This window comes from Xenopus laevis, chromosome 1L (assembly GCF_017654675.1).
Source record: "Xenopus laevis strain J_2021 chromosome 1L, Xenopus_laevis_v10.1, whole genome shotgun sequence".
Taxonomy (NCBI): Eukaryota; Metazoa; Chordata; class Amphibia; order Anura; family Pipidae; genus Xenopus; species Xenopus laevis.
Window position 1 is genome coordinate 224,872,156 of NC_054371.1, and position 18,860 is coordinate 224,891,015.

General features: G+C 40.2%; 1 protein-coding gene across 1 annotated transcript in view; it reads left to right on the top strand.

Moving 5' to 3' along the window:
- Positions 1–18,860, top strand: part of epg5.L (ectopic P-granules autophagy protein 5 homolog L homeolog) — a 94,358-nt gene that overhangs the window by 45,463 nt on the left and 30,035 nt on the right. Inside the window, exons 15-28 of the mRNA XM_041570273.1 lie at positions 1,092–1,211; positions 1,303–1,541; positions 3,005–3,145; positions 4,358–4,502; positions 5,801–5,998; positions 7,498–7,608; positions 7,738–7,860; positions 8,618–8,784; positions 10,810–11,037; positions 12,153–12,276; positions 12,380–12,524; positions 12,635–12,806; positions 15,097–15,259; positions 17,435–17,577. Of these exons, the coding sequence (XP_041426207.1) occupies positions 1,092–1,211; positions 1,303–1,541; positions 3,005–3,145; positions 4,358–4,502; positions 5,801–5,998; positions 7,498–7,608; positions 7,738–7,860; positions 8,618–8,784; positions 10,810–11,037; positions 12,153–12,276; positions 12,380–12,524; positions 12,635–12,806; positions 15,097–15,259; positions 17,435–17,577 (2,219 nt within the window). The remainder of the gene's footprint in view (positions 1–1,091; positions 1,212–1,302; positions 1,542–3,004; positions 3,146–4,357; positions 4,503–5,800; positions 5,999–7,497; positions 7,609–7,737; positions 7,861–8,617; positions 8,785–10,809; positions 11,038–12,152; positions 12,277–12,379; positions 12,525–12,634; positions 12,807–15,096; positions 15,260–17,434; positions 17,578–18,860) is intronic.

Consider the following 18,860-nt stretch of genomic DNA (forward strand, 5'->3'; position numbering starts at 1 on the left):
ACTATATAAATACATGAGGCCACAGAGTAAGCACTTTTATATGGGTTACTTAAAGTGACTTCTAATAGCCTTTTATTAATTATAAAGGCTAATGTACTGTAACTGATAAGGATATTAGAAGTCACTGAGGGGTTGTTCTGTGACCATATAAAGGCACAAGGCTACAGGCTGAGTTATACAGGGAACTCTGAGTATCACTCATGTATTATAAGGGATAATGTACCTCCTACTGTAAATGATAAGGATATTAGAAGTCACTGAGGGGTTGTTCTGTGACCATATAAAGGCACAAGGCTGCAGGCTGAGTTATACAGGGAACTCTGAGTATCACTCATGTATTATAAGGGATAATGTACCCCCTACTGTAAATGATAAGGATATTAGAAGTCACTGAGGGGTTGTTCTGTGACCATATAAAGGCACAAGGCTGCAGGCTGAGTTATACAGGGAACTCTGAGTATCACTCATGTATTATAAGGGATAATGTACCCCCTACTGTAACTGATAAGGATATTAGAAGTCACTGAGGGGTTGTTCTGTGACCATATAAAGGCACAAGGCTGCAGGCTGAGTTATACAGGGAACTCTGAGTATCACTCATGTATTATAAGGGATAATGTACCCCCTACTGTAAATGATAAGGATATTAGAAGTCACTGAGGGGTTGTTCTGTGACCATATAAAGGCACAAGGCTGCAGGCTGAGTTATACAGGGAACTCTGAGTATCACTCATGTATTGGGATAATGTACCCCCTACTGTAAATGATAAGGATATTAGAAGTCACTGAGGGGTTGTTCTGTGACCATATAAAGACACAAGGCTGCAGGCTGAGTTATACAGGGAACTCTGAGTATCACTCATGTATTATAAGGGATAATGTACCCCCTACTGTAAATGATAAGGATATTAGAAGTCACTGAGGGGTTGTTCTGTGACCATATAAAGGCACAAGGCTGCAGGCTGAGTTATACAGGGAACTTTGAGTATCACTCATGTATTGTAAGGATACTGTACCCCCTACTGTAAATGATAAGGATATTAGAAGTCACTGAGAAGTCCCATCCTCTAATGCAATCATATTGTTCCCAGAATGCACTTCATCTGAATCCAGCCATACATGTGGAAGTGGCCCTCATGATTCTGGAAGCTTACCAAAAGTACATCTCTGACAAGCCTTATACAGGTCTCATTTCTGAAAGTATAAAACAGGTATAATCTTTCATGCAGTGTACATTTATTTATTATCCTCTGTATCAGTGTATGTGGATATAAATATGTTTCCCACTTTTGCTGTTTGCAGGTGTCTTATTTAGCCAGTATTGTACGGACAGGACAGTCCCCAGAAGCTTCTTTCAGCCAGTGGGCTTGGGATTTGATCCTGAGGCTAAAAATGCATCGAAATGACCGCAAAGAAGAAGTCTGTGACAAAGTGTCTGACCTGACGGAGGCTTCCATACTTCATCCTGTACTGAAAGCTGTGAAAGCCGGAGTCCCTATTGGCTGCTACATTGGCATTGCAGTGTCTTCAATAGGACACAGGTAAAGCAACACTGAGGTCGACATCAGGGTGAAAATCAGCTTCTGAAAAATCCAAATATGAACATTTATTCTGGGTACAGGTATGGGACCTGTTAAACAGAATGCTCGGGACCTTGGGGGTTTCCGGATAACAGATCTTTCTGTTATTTAGATCTTCATACCTTAAAGGGGTTGTTCACCTTTGGATTCATTTTTTGTATGATGTAGAGAGTGATATTCTGAGACAATTTGTAATTGGTTTTCATTTTTTATTATTTGTGGTTTTTGACTTATTTCGCATTTTATTCAGCAGCTCTCCAGTTTGCAATTTCAGCAATCTGGTTGCTTAGGGCCCAAATTCCCCTAGCAACCATGCACTGATTTGAATAAGAGACTGGAATATGAATAGGAGAGGCCTGAATAGAAAGATGAGTAATAAAAAGTAGCAATAACAATACATTTGTAGCCTTACAGAGCATTTGTTTTTTAGATGGGGTCAGTGACCTCCGTTTGAAAGCTGGAAATATTTATAAGAAAACTGCAAATAATTAAAGGGGAACTTCACAAAGACATAACTTAAGCTTTTTGAAAATTAAAAATAATTTCAAGCAACTTTGCAATATACATTAATTAAAAAATATGACATTCTTCATGATTTTTAATGGTTTCTGACAGTTCCCTGAGCTTAGCCCCCTGCTCTCCTGCTGATCTGTCTGACTACTTTGATAAGCTGGCTGACTACTGTTACTTTGTATCAACAGCCATCTGTCCTCAGCCTGCATCCTCCAAACCCCACAATTCCCTGCACACGTGATTTCAATAAGGAACAGAACATCCCAGTGCAATGCATTGTGGGTTATGTAGTTCCTGCATGCTGTCTGTAAGCTGTGGAGAAGTTGTTAATAGTTGTAACATCAGTGTTTAGTCCCTCCTTCCCTGCCAGGATTTCAAATGATGCAGAAAGAGAAGAACTGTTACACAGCTGGATTTCAGCATAGAAAATGCCATTTATTTATACTTTTTGAAGAAACAGGTAATTGTGATGAGTAGATTAGGGGGTTCTGTGTTATGTGGCCTGTATCAAATTTTGGTTTTGAAGCTGGAGTTCCCCTTTAAATAAATATAAAAAATAAATAATCATGACCAATTGAAAAGTTGCTTAGAATTGGTCAGTCTATAACAGACTAAAAGGTGAACCACTACCAGAAAATCATATAAACATTAAATAAACCCAATAGGCTGGTTCTGCTTCCAAAAAAGGATTAATTATATCTTAGTTGGGATCAAATACAAACTACTGCTTTATTATTACACAGAAAAAGGAAATCATTTTTAAAAAACTGGATTATTTGTATAAAATGTAGACTAAGGGAGACGGCTATTCAGTAATTCGGAGCTTTCTGGATAATGGGTTTCCGAAAAACGGATCTCATACATGTACTGCTTCTTGAAGTCACTACTCATTTTCTTCCCTCTCCCTGTAGTGTGGACAAGTTCTGTGTGGAAGGTGTAAGCTTACTGGGCGAGCTGGTCCAAGCGAGGCATCTCCGAGCCGTGGTGCACATTCTGGATAAAGTCCTTCCCATGTTTTATCCATGCCAGTATTACCTGCTGAAGAACGAACAGTAAGTTTGCCACTGCTCTCTGCCACAGCCCGGAATATGGTTTCTAGGGCTCACTTACCCTAGCAACCAGGTAGTAGTTCACATGCCACACTAAGATACGAGAGGATTGTAAAGAAACATTAACAAAATGTATATAGCCTTAGTATTTATATTGTCCCCTGGTTGTCATTGCAGTTGGATTTAGAATTTTATTATGAAAAGAGTTTTGATAAAGGTTAATTGCCCATTTGCACCATTGGTTAAATTACATATGCCTACAAGGTAATACCATGTACTTTATAGCTGAATACAATTATTATGGGTTATAGGAGTTCACCTGCAACAAAGGCAGCAATTTTCTGTCTGTATCGGTGTTATACAGATAGCTAGAATCACAGATGCCATAAAGCAGGACTGGACTGCTGCTTACAATGGGGATCAGATAGGATCTGTGCAGTCACTGGGACAGAATGTTCTGTTATACAGATAGCTAGAATCTCAGCTGCCATAAAGCAGGGCAGGACTGCTGCTTACAATGGGGATCAGATAGGATCTGTGCAGCCACTGGGACAGAATGCTCTGTTATACAGATAGCTAGAATCTCAGCTGCCATAAAGCAGGACAGGACTGCTGCTTACAATGGGGATCAGATAGGATCTGTGCAGCCACTGGGACAGAATGCTCTGTTATACAGATAGCTAGAATCTCAGCTGCCATAAAGCAGGACAGGACTGCTGCTTACAATGGGGATCAGATAGGATCTGTGCAGTCACTGGGACAGAATGTTCTGTTATACAGATAGCTAGAATCTCAGCTGCCATAAAGCAGGACAGGACTGCTGCTTCCAATGGGGATCAGATAGGATCTGTGCAGCCACTGGGACAGAATGCTCTGTTATACAGATAGCTAGAATCTCAGCTGCCATAAAGCAGGACAGGACTGCTGCTTCCAATGGGGATCAGATAGGATCTGTGCAGCCACTGGGACAGAATGCTCTGTTATACAGATAGCTAGAATCTCAGCTGCCATAAAGCAGGACAGGACTACTGCTTACAATGGGGATCAGACAGGATCTGTGCAGCCACTGGGACAGAATGTTCTGTTATACAGATAGCTAGAATCTCAGCTGCCATAAAGCAGGACAGGACTGCTGCTTACAATGAGGATCAGGATCTGTGATGCGGGGACAGAATTCAGTAGCCATATATTTCTCACTTCTTTGCCCTCCTGCAGATTTCTGTCCCACATTCACCTGTTTCTTCAGTTGGACAATGGAGTCCCTCAGGGAATTTCACTGCAAATGACACATAAAGTCACACAGCACTTAAGTGGAATAAACTACGGTGAAAATGTGAAGTTTCTTACTAACATGATCCAGGTATGAAAATCCAGGGAAGGTGTGTAGATTCTCTACAAGGGAAGTTCTTGACCTGTATTTTCCCCAATCTTTCTTCAGTTCTATTTATAAAGGACCTATTTATATATGTGGAAAACCGCCAGAATTTTGCCCAGAAAGTACTTGTTACTCTTGTGCATACTGTCAGCTAGCGATACACCGAATCCCAAACCTTTTCACTCAGGATTCGGCCAAACTTAATTTGAACCCCAATTTGCATTTGCAAACGAGTGTTAGGATTAATTTTTAAATGCCCACACGTGATTTGTGGGCCAGAATTGACACAAAAGCTATTTTTTTTAGTTCGTATTTTGCTTGGCTAGGCACTTGGATTTTGCTGAATGCAAATCCTGCCGAATCACAAACTTAAAGTTGTGGTTCACCTATAAAGGTGTTGTTCTCCTTAGAGTTACTTTTTAATGTGCTATAGAGAGGGAAATTCTGAGACAATTTGCAATTGGTTTTCATTTTTTATTATTCGTGGTTTTTGAGTTATTTAGCTTTTTATTCAGCAGCTCTTTAGTTTGCAGTTTTTGCACTCTGGTTGCTAGGGTCCAAATGACCCTAGCAACCATGCATTAATTTGAACAATAGAATGGAATATGAATAGGAGAGGCCTGAATAGAAAGAGGAGAAATAAAAAGTAGCAAAAACAATACATTTTTAGCCTTAAAGAGCATTTGTTTTTTTTAGATATTTGAAAGCTGCAAAGAGTCAGAAGAAAAAGGCAAATAATTCAGAAACTGTAAAAAATAAATAATGAAGACCAATCGAAAGGTTTCTTAGAATTGACTATTCTATAACATAATAAAAATTAACTTAAAGGAGAACCACCGCTTTGTTAACTTTTAGCATGTTAAAGAATTACCAATTTAAAGCAAAATGGTCTTATTTATTTTTAATAGTTTTTGAATTATTTGCCTTCTTCTCTTGACTCTTTCCAGCTTTCAAATTGAGGTCACTGACCCCATCTAAAAAACAAATGCTCCGTAAGGCTACAAATGTATTGATGGCTTAAATTGCAAACTGGAGAGCTGCTGAATAAAAATCTAAATAACTCAAAATCACAAATAATAAAAAATGAAAACCAATTGCAAATTGTCCCAGAATATCCCTCTCTACATCATACTAACAGTTAACTCAAAGGTGAACAACCCCTTTAATCCTGGATTCACTGTATCCCTAATGTCTGCCTGTTAAGCAAACGTTTCATTCTGGAAAACTGTCCCAATGGGGCCACCTGGACATCTGGAATTTTACAGATCCTTGTGTTCCTGTAGGCGCATATCGCTGCAAGCAGTAGTCCCAATGAAGTGGGCCCAGCAGCGGTGCTGGAGTTTTGGACTCAAGTCCTGATAAGTCAGCAGCTGTGGCACAGAGATAAGGGGACCCTCCTGCTGATGGACCAGATGTGTAAGGCGGCATTCAGATACATGCAGGAGGATTCTGTGCAGAAACTGCTCTACCAGCAACACAAGGTCAGCTCCCTCTCTAGTTGTATTCATGACTGGAGCCTAATCATATAGGGAGGCAGCAGGGCCGGCCCATTTACACAGGGATGCAACAGGGCCGGCCCATTTACACAGGGATGCAACAGGGCCGGCCCATTTACACAGGGATGAACAGGGCCAGCCCATTTACACAGGTATGCAACAGGGCCAACCCATTTACACAAGGATGCAATTGTGACGGCCCATTTACACAGGGATGAACAGGGCCAGCCCATTTACACAGGGATGAACAGGGACGGCCCATTTACACAGGGATGAACAGGGCCTGCCCATTGACACCGGGATGCAAGCGGGACAGACCATTCACACAGGGATGCAACATGGCCAGCCCATTTACACAGGGATGCAAGTGGGACAGCCCATTCACACAGGGATGCAACAGGGCCAGCCCATTTACACAGGGATGCAAGCGGGACAGCCCATTCACACAGGGATACAACAGGGCCTGCCTATATATATAAATATATATATACAACCTCCATGTTGCCAGCACTCTCGATAAAAAGGTTTACATGGTTTACATAAATATATATATATATATATATATATATATATATATATATATATATATATATATATATATATATAGTGAATAAAGTACCCCCTCTTGTAAAATATAAGGATATTATAAGTTACCGAGGAGTTTCATGACCATATAAAAACACGAGGCCGAAGGCCGAGTGTTTTTATACAGGTCATGGAACTCCGAGGTAACTTCTAATATCCTCATATTTTACAACAGGGGGTACTTTATTTATTATAATACACAAATTTTAGTGAGTCATGTGACAGAAATGACATCAGAACTCACCGTTTATAACTGATGACATCACTACTCACCGTTTATAAGGATATAATTTACAGGATATTCATGGCTTTTGTGTATTATATATATATATATATATATATATATATATAAAAAAACAGGGGGGTTGTGGGAGCACTCTAAAGGCTTTAAAGTATATATAAGTATAATAAATGCTATTGCATATGTACCCAAAACAGGGGTTATTTTGTTACAAAGTTATGATCATAAAATTGATAAGCCACCATACCACGTCAAGGTAAACCCCGAATGGCGGTCCCTAACTTGTTTTATATTTTATGTGCATTTTAAAATTACCTGTAATCAATGTCCGTTGTGCTGTTAAAAGGAGAACTAAACCCTTTAGAGTGCTCCCACAACCCCCCTGTTTTGATATTGTGTATATATATATATATATATATATATAGGGGTGCAGCAGGGATTAACTCTTACTCTGCCAGGCCGCCACACCTCTCCAGGAACTGCACATCAAATAGCAAACAAGCTTTCTCAATATTGCATAATATATCCCAAACATTTACATTTTGGTTTAACCCCCTTGCCAATAATGTAGCACTAACACTGTGTTTAGGGAAAGGGTTCAAATAATTGAGCACTGAGCCCCACATAATGAACTGTGAATCTAAACTTGTCCCTACAGGATGCTCTTGGCTTTCACTGTGACCGGGGGCTGATCTCTTCCTTCGTGGGATGGATCACGGCTGGAAATGTGACCCCTTCATTCATTGACTCCAGTTATAACCCCTCTCAGGTGAACAGAGTATAAAATGCCTGTCTTGCCAGAATGAGGCATGATTTATACAACATTTTGCCTCGATGAGAGAATTTTCCTCTGCATTTTGTTTTTGCAACATTTGAAGTTATGGCTGGTGTATTACAGATTTGGTTCTCGTGGGCCGTGCTTAGCACTGAGGCTCTGTTTGAGGAGGATTCCCAGCTGCGACGAGTGGTGGAGTGGGAACTTGTGAGCAACCCTTCCATTTCTCCGGATCAGGCTTTGAAGGTAGGCTCTGCTAGCTGTAGCCTGAGACCTGTGCTGTTAAAGGAGAACTAAACCCTAAAAATGAATGTGGCTAAAAATGCCATATGTTATAGACTTAACTTATTGCACGAGGCTAAAGTTTGAGCTTGTCAATAGCAGCAATGATCCAGGACTTCAAACTTGTCACAGGGGGTTACCATCTTGGAAAGTGTCTGTGACACTCACATGCTCAGTGGGCTCTGATTGGCTGTTGAGAAGCTAAGCTTAGGGCTCGTCACTAATTATCCAGCAGAAAATGAGCTTCCCTGGCTGTAATATAAGCTGATGCTACAGGTTTGCTGATTATTCAATTCTGATGCTAATTGCACTGGTTTCTGTGCTGCCATGTAGTAATTATCTATTAATTACGAATCAGCCTTATATTGTGACATTTCTATTCTATGTGTACTGTATATTGTGAGTGGGTCCCTAAGCTCAGTAAGTGACAGCAGCACAGAGCATGTGCAGTGAATCAGCAGAAAAGAAGATGGGGAGCTACTGGGGCATCTTTGGAGACACAGATCTTTACTGCTAAAGGGCTGTGGTTGCCTTGGGCTGGTACAGAAGCACAAAACATCATGTACAACATTTCTACCTACTTCTTTAGTTAGGCTTTAGTTCTCCTTTAAAGGGGAAGTTCCAGAGCAGGACCATCCCCAGTCACTATGTCCATATACTGTATTTGTTCCTATAATTAGAGTTTTTACACTCATTAACCAATTCCTTCTCTGCTGCCCAGAAAGCTCAGCAGCAGCTGAAACTGCCCATTGTGCCTTCAGTACAGAGATTAATGATCTATCGTTGGGCTCATCAGGCTCTGGCTACTCCGGCAGATCACCCCCTTTTACCTTTCTTTTGGCAAAGGTTTTTCCTCCTTTACCTCAACCGGCCAGGACCTCAGTATGGGTAAGTTACCTCTCCGGCCCAAATGGGGCTTCCTTCTCATTCCTTTCTACAGGATTTGCATGCACTCTATAATGGAGGCGTAAGTGGATGGGTGATCAGATGTAGTAGTTATGGCACTCAGTATGGAATCAGTAGAATGGATGGTGGGATCATTAAAGGGCAAGTCAACCCCAAAATAAACATTTGCCTAATAAAAGAAACCCTAATTCTAAGCAACTTTCCAATATGCATGTATTAAAAATGATCAGTGCTTTCAGTTATTTGCTATAACAAGTGCTATAGAAAGCATTTGATTAACTCCTGCTTTTTAAACACTTTTTAAACAGTGTTGCAAAGAGATTGCTTTCCCAGCAAAGACGGTCTGTTAATCAGCTGCCTTGTCTTTACATTGTATCAACAGTCGGAGAAACCAGGACAAAAAATAGAAAGGGACAGAAAGACAATGGTTTCAATAGCAGTAATATACAAATAACTTAAAACCCGTTGAAAATGTGTAATGAAGGTATAGTGCAAATTTGCTTAGAATTATGTTTTCTTTTGTTAGGCAAATTTTTATTTTGGGGTTGACTTGCCCTTTAAATGCAGGGCTAACAGTTTATAGATGATAATAGGAGAATTACACCTGTGGAAAATGTGCACCCCCTGTGCTGATGCCTTTAGGGCAAAATCAGATTCGGGGGGAGATTAGTGGCCCAGCGACAAATCTCCTCTTCTTTGGGGCGACTAATCTCCCCGAACTGCCAGCTACAATATAAATCGCCAACGGGATGGCAATCTGTGAGCTTCATTTTCCGAAGTTGCCTTACGAGGAAACTTTGGTCGACTTCGGAAAACGCATCGCTCCAAGTGCCATCCCGCCGCGATTTCGATTCGAGCCGGCGGGAGGACATTTAGGGAGTTTAGTCTCCCCAAAGAAGAGCCGATTTATCGCCGGACGACGAAATCTCCTGGAATCTGAGTGTGCATCTCTGCCCTTAGAGTTATGTCTGAGTTTCCTTTGATGCTGCATTTAGAGATATCATTTGTGCACATTATAAGGCAGATTTATCAAGGGTCAAATAGTAAATTCGAATTCAAATTTTCGAGTTTCCAAAATCACACATTCGAATTTCAGTCCCCCTATTTCAATGTGAGATTTATCACACCTCGACCATGGATAGATTCCTTATTCGAATATTCGCCACCTAAAACCTGCCGAGTTCATGTACAAGTCAATGGTAGAGGTCCGTGAGCCATTTGGAGATGTTAATAGCCTTCCTGACATTCCAGTTTTTTTTCAGAGGAAAACATGATTTGTACGATTCGAATGCGATTATAATACAATACGATTTTTCAGGCCGGAACCATTAGATCAAATATTAGACATTCAAATTTTTTCTTAAATAACCTCTCAGTCGAATTGTGAGTATATTCGAATTTATTACAGTAACAAAAATTCTAATGAATTCGAAATTCGACCTTTGATAAGTGGGGCTGATATTTTGATTATCAACCTAGAGTATGGGGTACATTCATTTTAAAATGCACTTATGCTTTTAAAATTTTTTGCTACTAAAAATGATCAAACATAAAAGCCTTACCAGGTTTTAGGTGGCAGGCTTTTTATTTTTTACATCTTTAGAAGAAAAAGCAAGATCAAACAAAAATATCCCAATAGTGCTAAAAACTTTTTCATTCTTATCCTTTCATTCCGGCTTTTCAAAATTTAAATTACCAATATTTTATTTTTTACAATTTTTGGAAGGAAAAACAGGAGCCACATAAATATTTGACAGATGAAAAAACCCCCTGTAAAAGAGTTAAGAACATTTATATAGTTAATTGCCTTCTTGACATTCAAGGTTTTTTTTTTTTGGGGAGAAAAACTCTGTTCGTACAAATTGAATACGATTTCTTAAATAACTTCTCCGTCAAATTGTATATTCAACTTAAAAAAAAATTCACATTAATTCGAAATTCGACTTTTGATAAATGGGCCTCTATGAGTAGGGGTGCTCCCAGCTGAATCAGGCTTTGTGCTTTCAGGCTGCCAGTCAGTGGATGCATTGGGAAGAGGTTCTTCAGCAGCTCATCTCACACCCATATGCTGAAGCAGATGAAACGGCGCCTGATGGAAGTGGCAGATTTTCACCATTCAGCCAGCAAAGCCCTGAGAGCGCTGGTCCCGATAGACGGATCCCCTGTATTTCCTGACTCGTTGGGAAGCGCTCAGGAATGCATGACTACTCCGGAAGTGCACAAGGAGTTGGTGAGGTAACAGCCACATGGCCCATGGGCCGGATTGAACGATCACAGTAGGAACTGCCCAGGGAAAATCTGGGTTTATTAGAATATATTCCTAGAGCAGTGATCCCAACCAGTGACTCATGAGCTAAATGTTGCTCCCAAAACCCTTGGATGTTGCTCCCAGTTGCCTCAAAGCAGGGGCTTATTTTTGAATTCCAGGCTTGGAGGCAAGTTTTGGTTGTATAAAAACCAGTTGTACTGCCAAACAGAGTCTCCTGTAGGCTGCCAGCCAACAGCACATAGAGGCTACCAAATAGCCAATCACAGCCCTTATTTGGCACCCCTTGAAATATTTTCATGCTTGTGTTGCTCCATGACTCTTTTAATATTTGAATGATGCTCACAGGTAAAAAAAAAAGGTTGGGGACCCCTGTCCTAGAGACTGATTAAATGTAGAACATATTGGGCTCATTTGGGAACACATGCTTGTGCCAACGCAAATCAGCTGTACTTGGCATATATATATATATATATATATATATATATATATATATATATATATATATATATATATATATATATATATATATATATATATATATATATATATATATATATATATATATATATATATATATAACAAACAAGGGAAAGTTGTGCTCACCACTAGTTTTTAAAACCATTAGGCGCGGGTGCAGCGAGGCTGTGACCACAAAATACATATAGACAAATACAAGAGTCCTCTGCACTCAACCCATTATCATTATATTTAAGACAGCGACCTTTTGTGCTACTGCTACTGAAAAATGCCTTACCCTTTAAACAAAACAGGGATTGTTTGTCCATATATTGCAATAAATTTTTCATTAGCAGTATGCACAAAATGTCTCTGTCTTAAATATATTGATAATGGGTTGAGTGCTGAGGAATCTTGCAATTGTCTATATATATATATATATGCAGAGTTTGGTTGCAAGAGCACTACACATATTCAAATTGCAGGTTATATCCCCAAAACATGGCCTTTTCAACTTACCAGTGCTCTAAAGTCATGTGACTTTATGGGTGTGGTTTCATTTCACCAGAATACAAATGGGGTTTTGGAACAAAAGGCACAAGGAAACTCTTTTGTTTTCCTTTAGGTTATTCAATGTATTTGTTGTTTGGCTGGAGGATGACAATTTCCAGAAAGGAGACGTGTACATCCCTTCGCTGCCAAAGCAGTACGACGCCCATCGATTGGCCAAGATCATGCGAAATGAGCAGGTGAGATATCCTATTGGCATTGCTGTGGCCGACAGTCAGCAGGCAATGAGTCCTATTGTTATAATGATGGATTTCCCTTGTGTTGCTTTAATCTCACCTCTAGGAGCTCTGGATGGAGTTTATTAATATGGAAAGGATCATGTATGAAATCCAAGAATGCATAAATGCTTGGAACCAAGTCAAGGTAGAGATGGACACCTGCTTGCTAAACCCTGCAGTCACTATGGAGCCAGCCAGCTCTCAATCAGGTACCTGGGATTCTGTGCCCAATAGTGGAGAACGATGCCTCGGAGAATGTTATAATTGTTGTTCTTATAATGAATATGTTATGAACAGTATCTTGTGTTTCTTTTTCTAGCCAAGGAGAGAATCCTGTGTAACCTGAGAAAGCACAGCGCCCCTTGTCCTGCCACCACCCTGCACCTCATGAAGTCTCCCGTGCCTGTCATTCCACCATCTTGTTACATTAATACGCAGGAAGCCATGAAACTGGTTCACAAAGACCTTACCATCCTACAGCAGTATGCCAAGTGAGCCCCTCGGTTTGCAATAATGACAGCAGAACTTGCTATATATTTTCAGTCCAAGAGCCTGTGCTTTATAGCATAAGTAAACCTTAAAAATAAGTGAATGTAAAATGAACGAAGGTGCTATCCTAAGCACATCTCCAATGTACATTCATTATTTATTTTTAATTCCAACATATTAAAGGGATACTGTCATGGGAAAATACATTTTTTCAAAATGAATCAGTTAATAGTACTGTTCCAGCAGAATTCTGCACTGAAATCCATTTCTCAAAAGAGCAAACAGATTTTTTTATATTCAATTTTGAAATCAGACATGGGGCTAGACATTTTGTCAATTTTAATTCTGCTGGAGTAGCACTATTAACTGATGCGTTTTGAAAAAAAACATTTTTTCCGATGACAGGATCCCTTTGGGATACATGTTACAACAGCACCACCTGCTGTTCAGTTTCCCACCAGTCTGACCACCAAGTAGTCAAGGAAGTTGTCAGGAGAAAGAAAGAGGCTGCTCTGATGTTCTTCTGCTTAGGAATAAAATTAGAAACCTTTCTCAAATCTTTCCTAAGCAGAAGAACATCAGAGCAGCCTCTTTCTTTCTCCTGACAACTTCCTTGACTACTTGGTGGTCAGACTGGTGGGAAACTTACCAGCAGGTGGCGCTGTTGGAACAAAATTCATTCATATTAACAGTACATGTATCCCTTAATATCTTGGAATTAAAACAAAATAAATAATGAATGTACACTGCAAAAGTGCTTAGAATAACACCCTCATCACTTTTATACTCACTTATTTTTAAGGTTTACTTACCTTTAAGGGATACATGTACTGTTATACATATACATCCAACAGCGCCACCTGCTGGTCATTTTCCCACCAGTCTGACCACCAAGTAGTCAAGGAGAAAAAAAGAGGCTGCTCTGATGTTCTTCTGCTTAGGAATAAAAATTAGAAAACTTTCTCACATCTTTCCTAAGCAGAAGAACATCAGAGCAGCCTCTCCTGGCAACTTCAGTGACTGCTTGGTGGTGAGTGGTCGGAAAACTGACCAGCAGGTGGCGCTGTTGGATGTATATGTATAACAGTACATGTATCCCTTAATAGCTTGGAATTAAAAGAAAATAAATAATGAATGTACATAGCAGATGTGTTTAGTATAGCCCCCTCATCAATTTCACATTATTCACTTATTTTTAAGGTTTACTTATCCTTTATGTGTAGGGAATCACCATGTATGGTACATGCGTTTTTTTGGGCATAACTGGAAACTATAAAGGGTCATATATTGACGTCCCAGATACAAGTGCAAAAGTGCACCCCTTATTGCTCATTTAAAAAGCACTTGTGTCTGTAGTCTGGCTGTTCTCTGCATCTTGCGCCAGATAAAATATCCACTGGCAGGTGCAGAGAGCAACTTTGGTGGGTGCAAGGCAGCCCTCTTCTTAAGAACGACACACAGTTTAAAGGAATTGTTCAGTGTAAAGCTAAAAACATGGTAAATAGATAGGCTGTGCAAAATAAAAAATGATTCTAATATAGTTAGTTAGGCAAAAATGTAATGTATAAAGGCTGGAGTGACTGGATGTGTAACATAATAGGCAGAACACTACTTCCTGCTTTTCAGCTCTCTTGCTTTCCACTGATTGGTTACCAGGCAGTAACCAATCAGTGACTTGAGGGGGGGGCCACATGGGTCATATCTGTTGCTTTTAAATCTGAGCTGAATGCTGAGGATCAATTGCAAACTCACTGAACCCGTATGTCCCATGTGGCCCCCCCCTTATAGTCACTGACTAACTCAGAGCAGGAAGTAGTGTTCTGTCTATTATGTTACACATTCAGTCACTCCAGCCTTTATATATTACATTTTTGCCTAACTAACTATATTAGAAACATTTATTATTTTGCACAGCCTCTCTATTTACCCAGTTTTTATTTTTACACTGAACTGTTCCTTTAAAAAGTCAGGATGTCTATGTTTCTCCCCTTCTTAAATACAGAGCTGCCACTGTATTCATGAGGCAATCCTCCATGTTTTTTTGCATTTTGCACCCTGCTTTGCAGGTTGTAAATTACACAAGCAGTGACCAGATCATATAGTGGTCAGATGTTAGCTTTCAGGAGACCAGTAAAAGAATAGGTTCATTTACACCACTGAGGGCATGGATACGTGTTTAAATAAAGAACTATAATTCATGGATAATTGACATTAGCAGGGAATGTCCAACAGCAGTCACTGTACTGGGCCTGCAGAACATCTTATGAATTGCTCTCTGTCTTTGCCTCTCAGGACTTCATCCATGCGGGAATCCCAGCAAGTTGCACTGGACAACGAAATGCTCGATACCATTCCTAAACTCTACGTCAACCGGGAGGAACAGATTGAGATGAAGATCGAGTGCCGGGGAAATATGAATAAATCCTGCACTGGGCCGGCTGTGGTCACAGTCAAGGTTAGGAGCTTCATGGATCTGCTTCCTTTCAATTGGGTTTTTCCCCCCCACTATTTCTCTTTTGATTCAAAGTAAAACATTAAAACATTGTCTGGTTGCCAGATATTATCTGCAAGAGCTTCGGGGGAAATATAATAAACACCTTTCCAGGTCTAGCAACCGATTATAGCTTCGCTGGTGTTACTGGTTTGTTATTATATTGAACCAGGCTACTGTTTTCTTATATATTTCAGTAAGCAATAGTGGTACATCATAAAGAATACTGACTTAAAAAAATCTGTTACAGGAACAGTTCAGTGTAAAAATAAAAACTGGTTAAATAGTTAGGCGGTGCAAAATGAAAAATAAGGGTTCTGATATAGTTAGTTGGCCATAAATGTAATGTATAAAGGCTGGAGTGACTGGATGTGTAACATAATAGCCAGAACACTACTTCCTGCTTTTCAGAGTTAGTCAGTGACTATAAGGGGGGCCACGTGGGACATAACTATTCAGTGAGTTAGAGAATTGATCCTCCGCATTCAGCTCAAATTCAAAAGCAAAAGTTATGACCAATGCGACCCCCCCCCAAGTCTCTGATTGGTTACTGCCTGGTAACCACTCAATGGAAAGCAAGAGAGCTGAAAAGCAGGAAGTAGTGTTCTGGCTATTATGTTACACATCCAGTCACTCCAGCCTTTATACATTACATTTTTGCCTAACTAACTATATTAGTTACATTTTTTTATTTTACACAGCCTATTTACCCAGTTTTTAATTTCAAACTAAACGGTATCTTTAAGTAGCTATAGTACAAGTTAAAGTAGAAGTAAACCGTTTTAAACATGTAAGGGCATCTGAACAGGGCCCTGGAACAAACTGCTATAGTGGCCCCCATTTCTCCTGTATCTCAGGGCCCAATGCAGAGTTTTTGCATCAGGGTGTGTGGCCACGTCATCTCATTGTGACCTTTCTGTCAGAGCCTTTATTGTTCTGACTGCCGCCCTGTAGCTGGATGTGACATGAAAAAATGGCAGCCACCTGCACTGCTGCATTGGGCACTGAGGAGTCCCTTTTTGGTGATGCAATTGGGCCTGTGCAAGGGCTCCAGTGTGTTTAAAAGGAATTATGACCATTAAAAAAAATGAATTATCCCTTTCACATGTTCATTGGAGGGGAGTCGGGGGGGGGAGATTAAAAATAAAGGCAGATGTTCAGATTAGTGATGTGCGGGTCATGGTTTCCCTAACCTGCCCTGCTACGACCCGCGCCCGCCCGCACCCGCTTCCGGGGGTCCTTTTATAGACCCATGCCGACCCACCCCGCCAATGACGGCACAATGACGTCACAAAAGGGGCGGGGCGAGCAGACGCGAGACTATAAAACCAGAAGTTGGATGCCGGCATTTGAAAGTGACCCGCGAGGAGCACTGCGAGGTCAACCCGAACCCGCCCTACCTGCGGGTATCGGGTCAGCCCGCACATCACTAGTACAGATGGAGCCACCATGATCTGCTTGAGATGAATGAGGTGTTGTACCCCATTTGTTTCAGATGCACAAATCATAAGACCTCCATCCTGATAAGCAGCATTATCCGTGCATCCACCAACCCTTAAAGGGAGTCTATAGCGAAAAAGACAATTTTAAAATAAGCTACATCATACTGAAATAAGAAACTTTCTAAATATAATCAATTAAAAATTCTGCATCATTGAAATAATCAAGTTACTCACTCTCCCCCTCTGAGCAACCTGTCTCTCTCTTCACTCTGCAGTAGGTGGAGTCTGTTTTTGATTGACAGTTAGGTCTAATACATCCTTTGGGGGGGGGTTGCACCCTTAACCTTGGTGCTCACTCTTTAAAAATGACCCAGACCTCAGCATGAAGAGAGCATGAAGCGTGACAGGTTGTGGAGAACGAGATACTGAAGAGTAACTTGATTCTTAAACGGTACAGAATTTTTGATTGGTTGTATATAGAAAGTGTCTCATTTCGGTGAGATGAAGCTTATATTAATCATTTCGCGATAGTTCCCCTTTAAAGGCAAGTTTAGACATACCTGCTCCACGACTGTTTCAACAGACTGTTCTACAGTCGGAGTGGGATAGAAAATCCAATCAAACAGGCTCAGACTGGAATATAATGGTTACTGTGTGTTTTTGTGCTCACTGTGAGCTTCTCTGTTCTCCCGTGCAGTTTGAAGGCATGCAGATGGAGGAAGCCGTCAGCCAGCAGCTCCACATCATGCGCCGAGAGATGAAGCAGTTGCAGGCCGAAGCCACCAAACCCACTCAGCTCAGCATTATAGAAGCTGCTGTCCATCTGGAAAACTTCATCACGTGAGTTGCTGCCCGGTGCCCCAATGGATCCTACAGGTTCATCAGCTGCAAGAAAACTTTTCAACAGTCCTTAAAAGGGCTTTTCACCTTTAACTTTTAGTATGGCATAGATATTCTGAGACAATTTGCAATTGCTTTTCTTTTTTTATTATTTGTGGTTTTTGAGTTATTTAGATTTTTATTCAGCAGCTCTCCAGTTTGCAATTTCAGCATTCTGGTTTCTAGGGTCCAAATGACCCTAGCAACCATACACTGATTTGAATTAGAGACTGGAATATGAATAGGAGAGGCCTGAATAGGAAGAGGAGTAATAAAAAGTAACAATAACAATACATTTGTAGCCTTACAGAGCATTTGATATTTAGATGGGGTTAGTGACCCCCCCATTTGAAAACTGGAAACAATCAGAAGAAGAAGACAAATAAATGAAAAAAAAGAACTATTAAAAAGAAAGAAATTAAGGTTAATTGAAAAGTTGCTTAGAATTAGCCATTCTATAAAATACTAAAGGTTAACTTAAAGGGGTGGTTCAACTTTACGTTAACTTAGTATGTTATAGAATGGCCAAATTCTACGTAACTTTTCAATTGGTCTTCATTATTTATTTTTTTGTTTATAGTTTTTTACCAATTTGCCACTACCTTCTGACTCATTCCAGCTTTCAAATGGGGGTCACTGACCCCATCTAAAAACAAATGCTCTGTAAAGCTACAATTGTATTGTTAATGCTACTTTTTATTACTCCTCTTTCTATTCAGGCCTCTCCTATTCATATTCCTGTCTCTTATTCAAATCAATGCATGGTTGCTAGGATAAGTTGGACCCTAGCGTCCAGATGGCTGAAATTACAAAGTGGAGAGCTACTGAATAAAAAGCTAAATAACTATAAAAAAAACCAAATAATAAAAAATGAAAACCAATTGCAAATTGTATAAGAATATCCCTCTCTAAGTCATACTCAAAGTAAACTCAGAGGTCAACAACCCCTTTAAAGGTGAACCACCAATTTAATTGTGGAATGTGCCGTATGTGAAATATGGTGTCGGTGCTACAGCGAATAGTCTGTAGATGAATGGATTTCGGCTGTCATGATTGGAGCCTCCAGGGTCTCTTTTATCTGTGGCCATTGATAGCATGGCGAAAGCCGATATGTTAAATTTAATGCCTTCTCCTCCCCAATGTAAAATGTGCCATCGGAAACGTACTTTTCCCTGTGAGCTGCAGGTTTTCCCTCGATCTTTTCAATGTGGGTGAGTTTTATCCCATTTGTTCCTCTTGCTCTT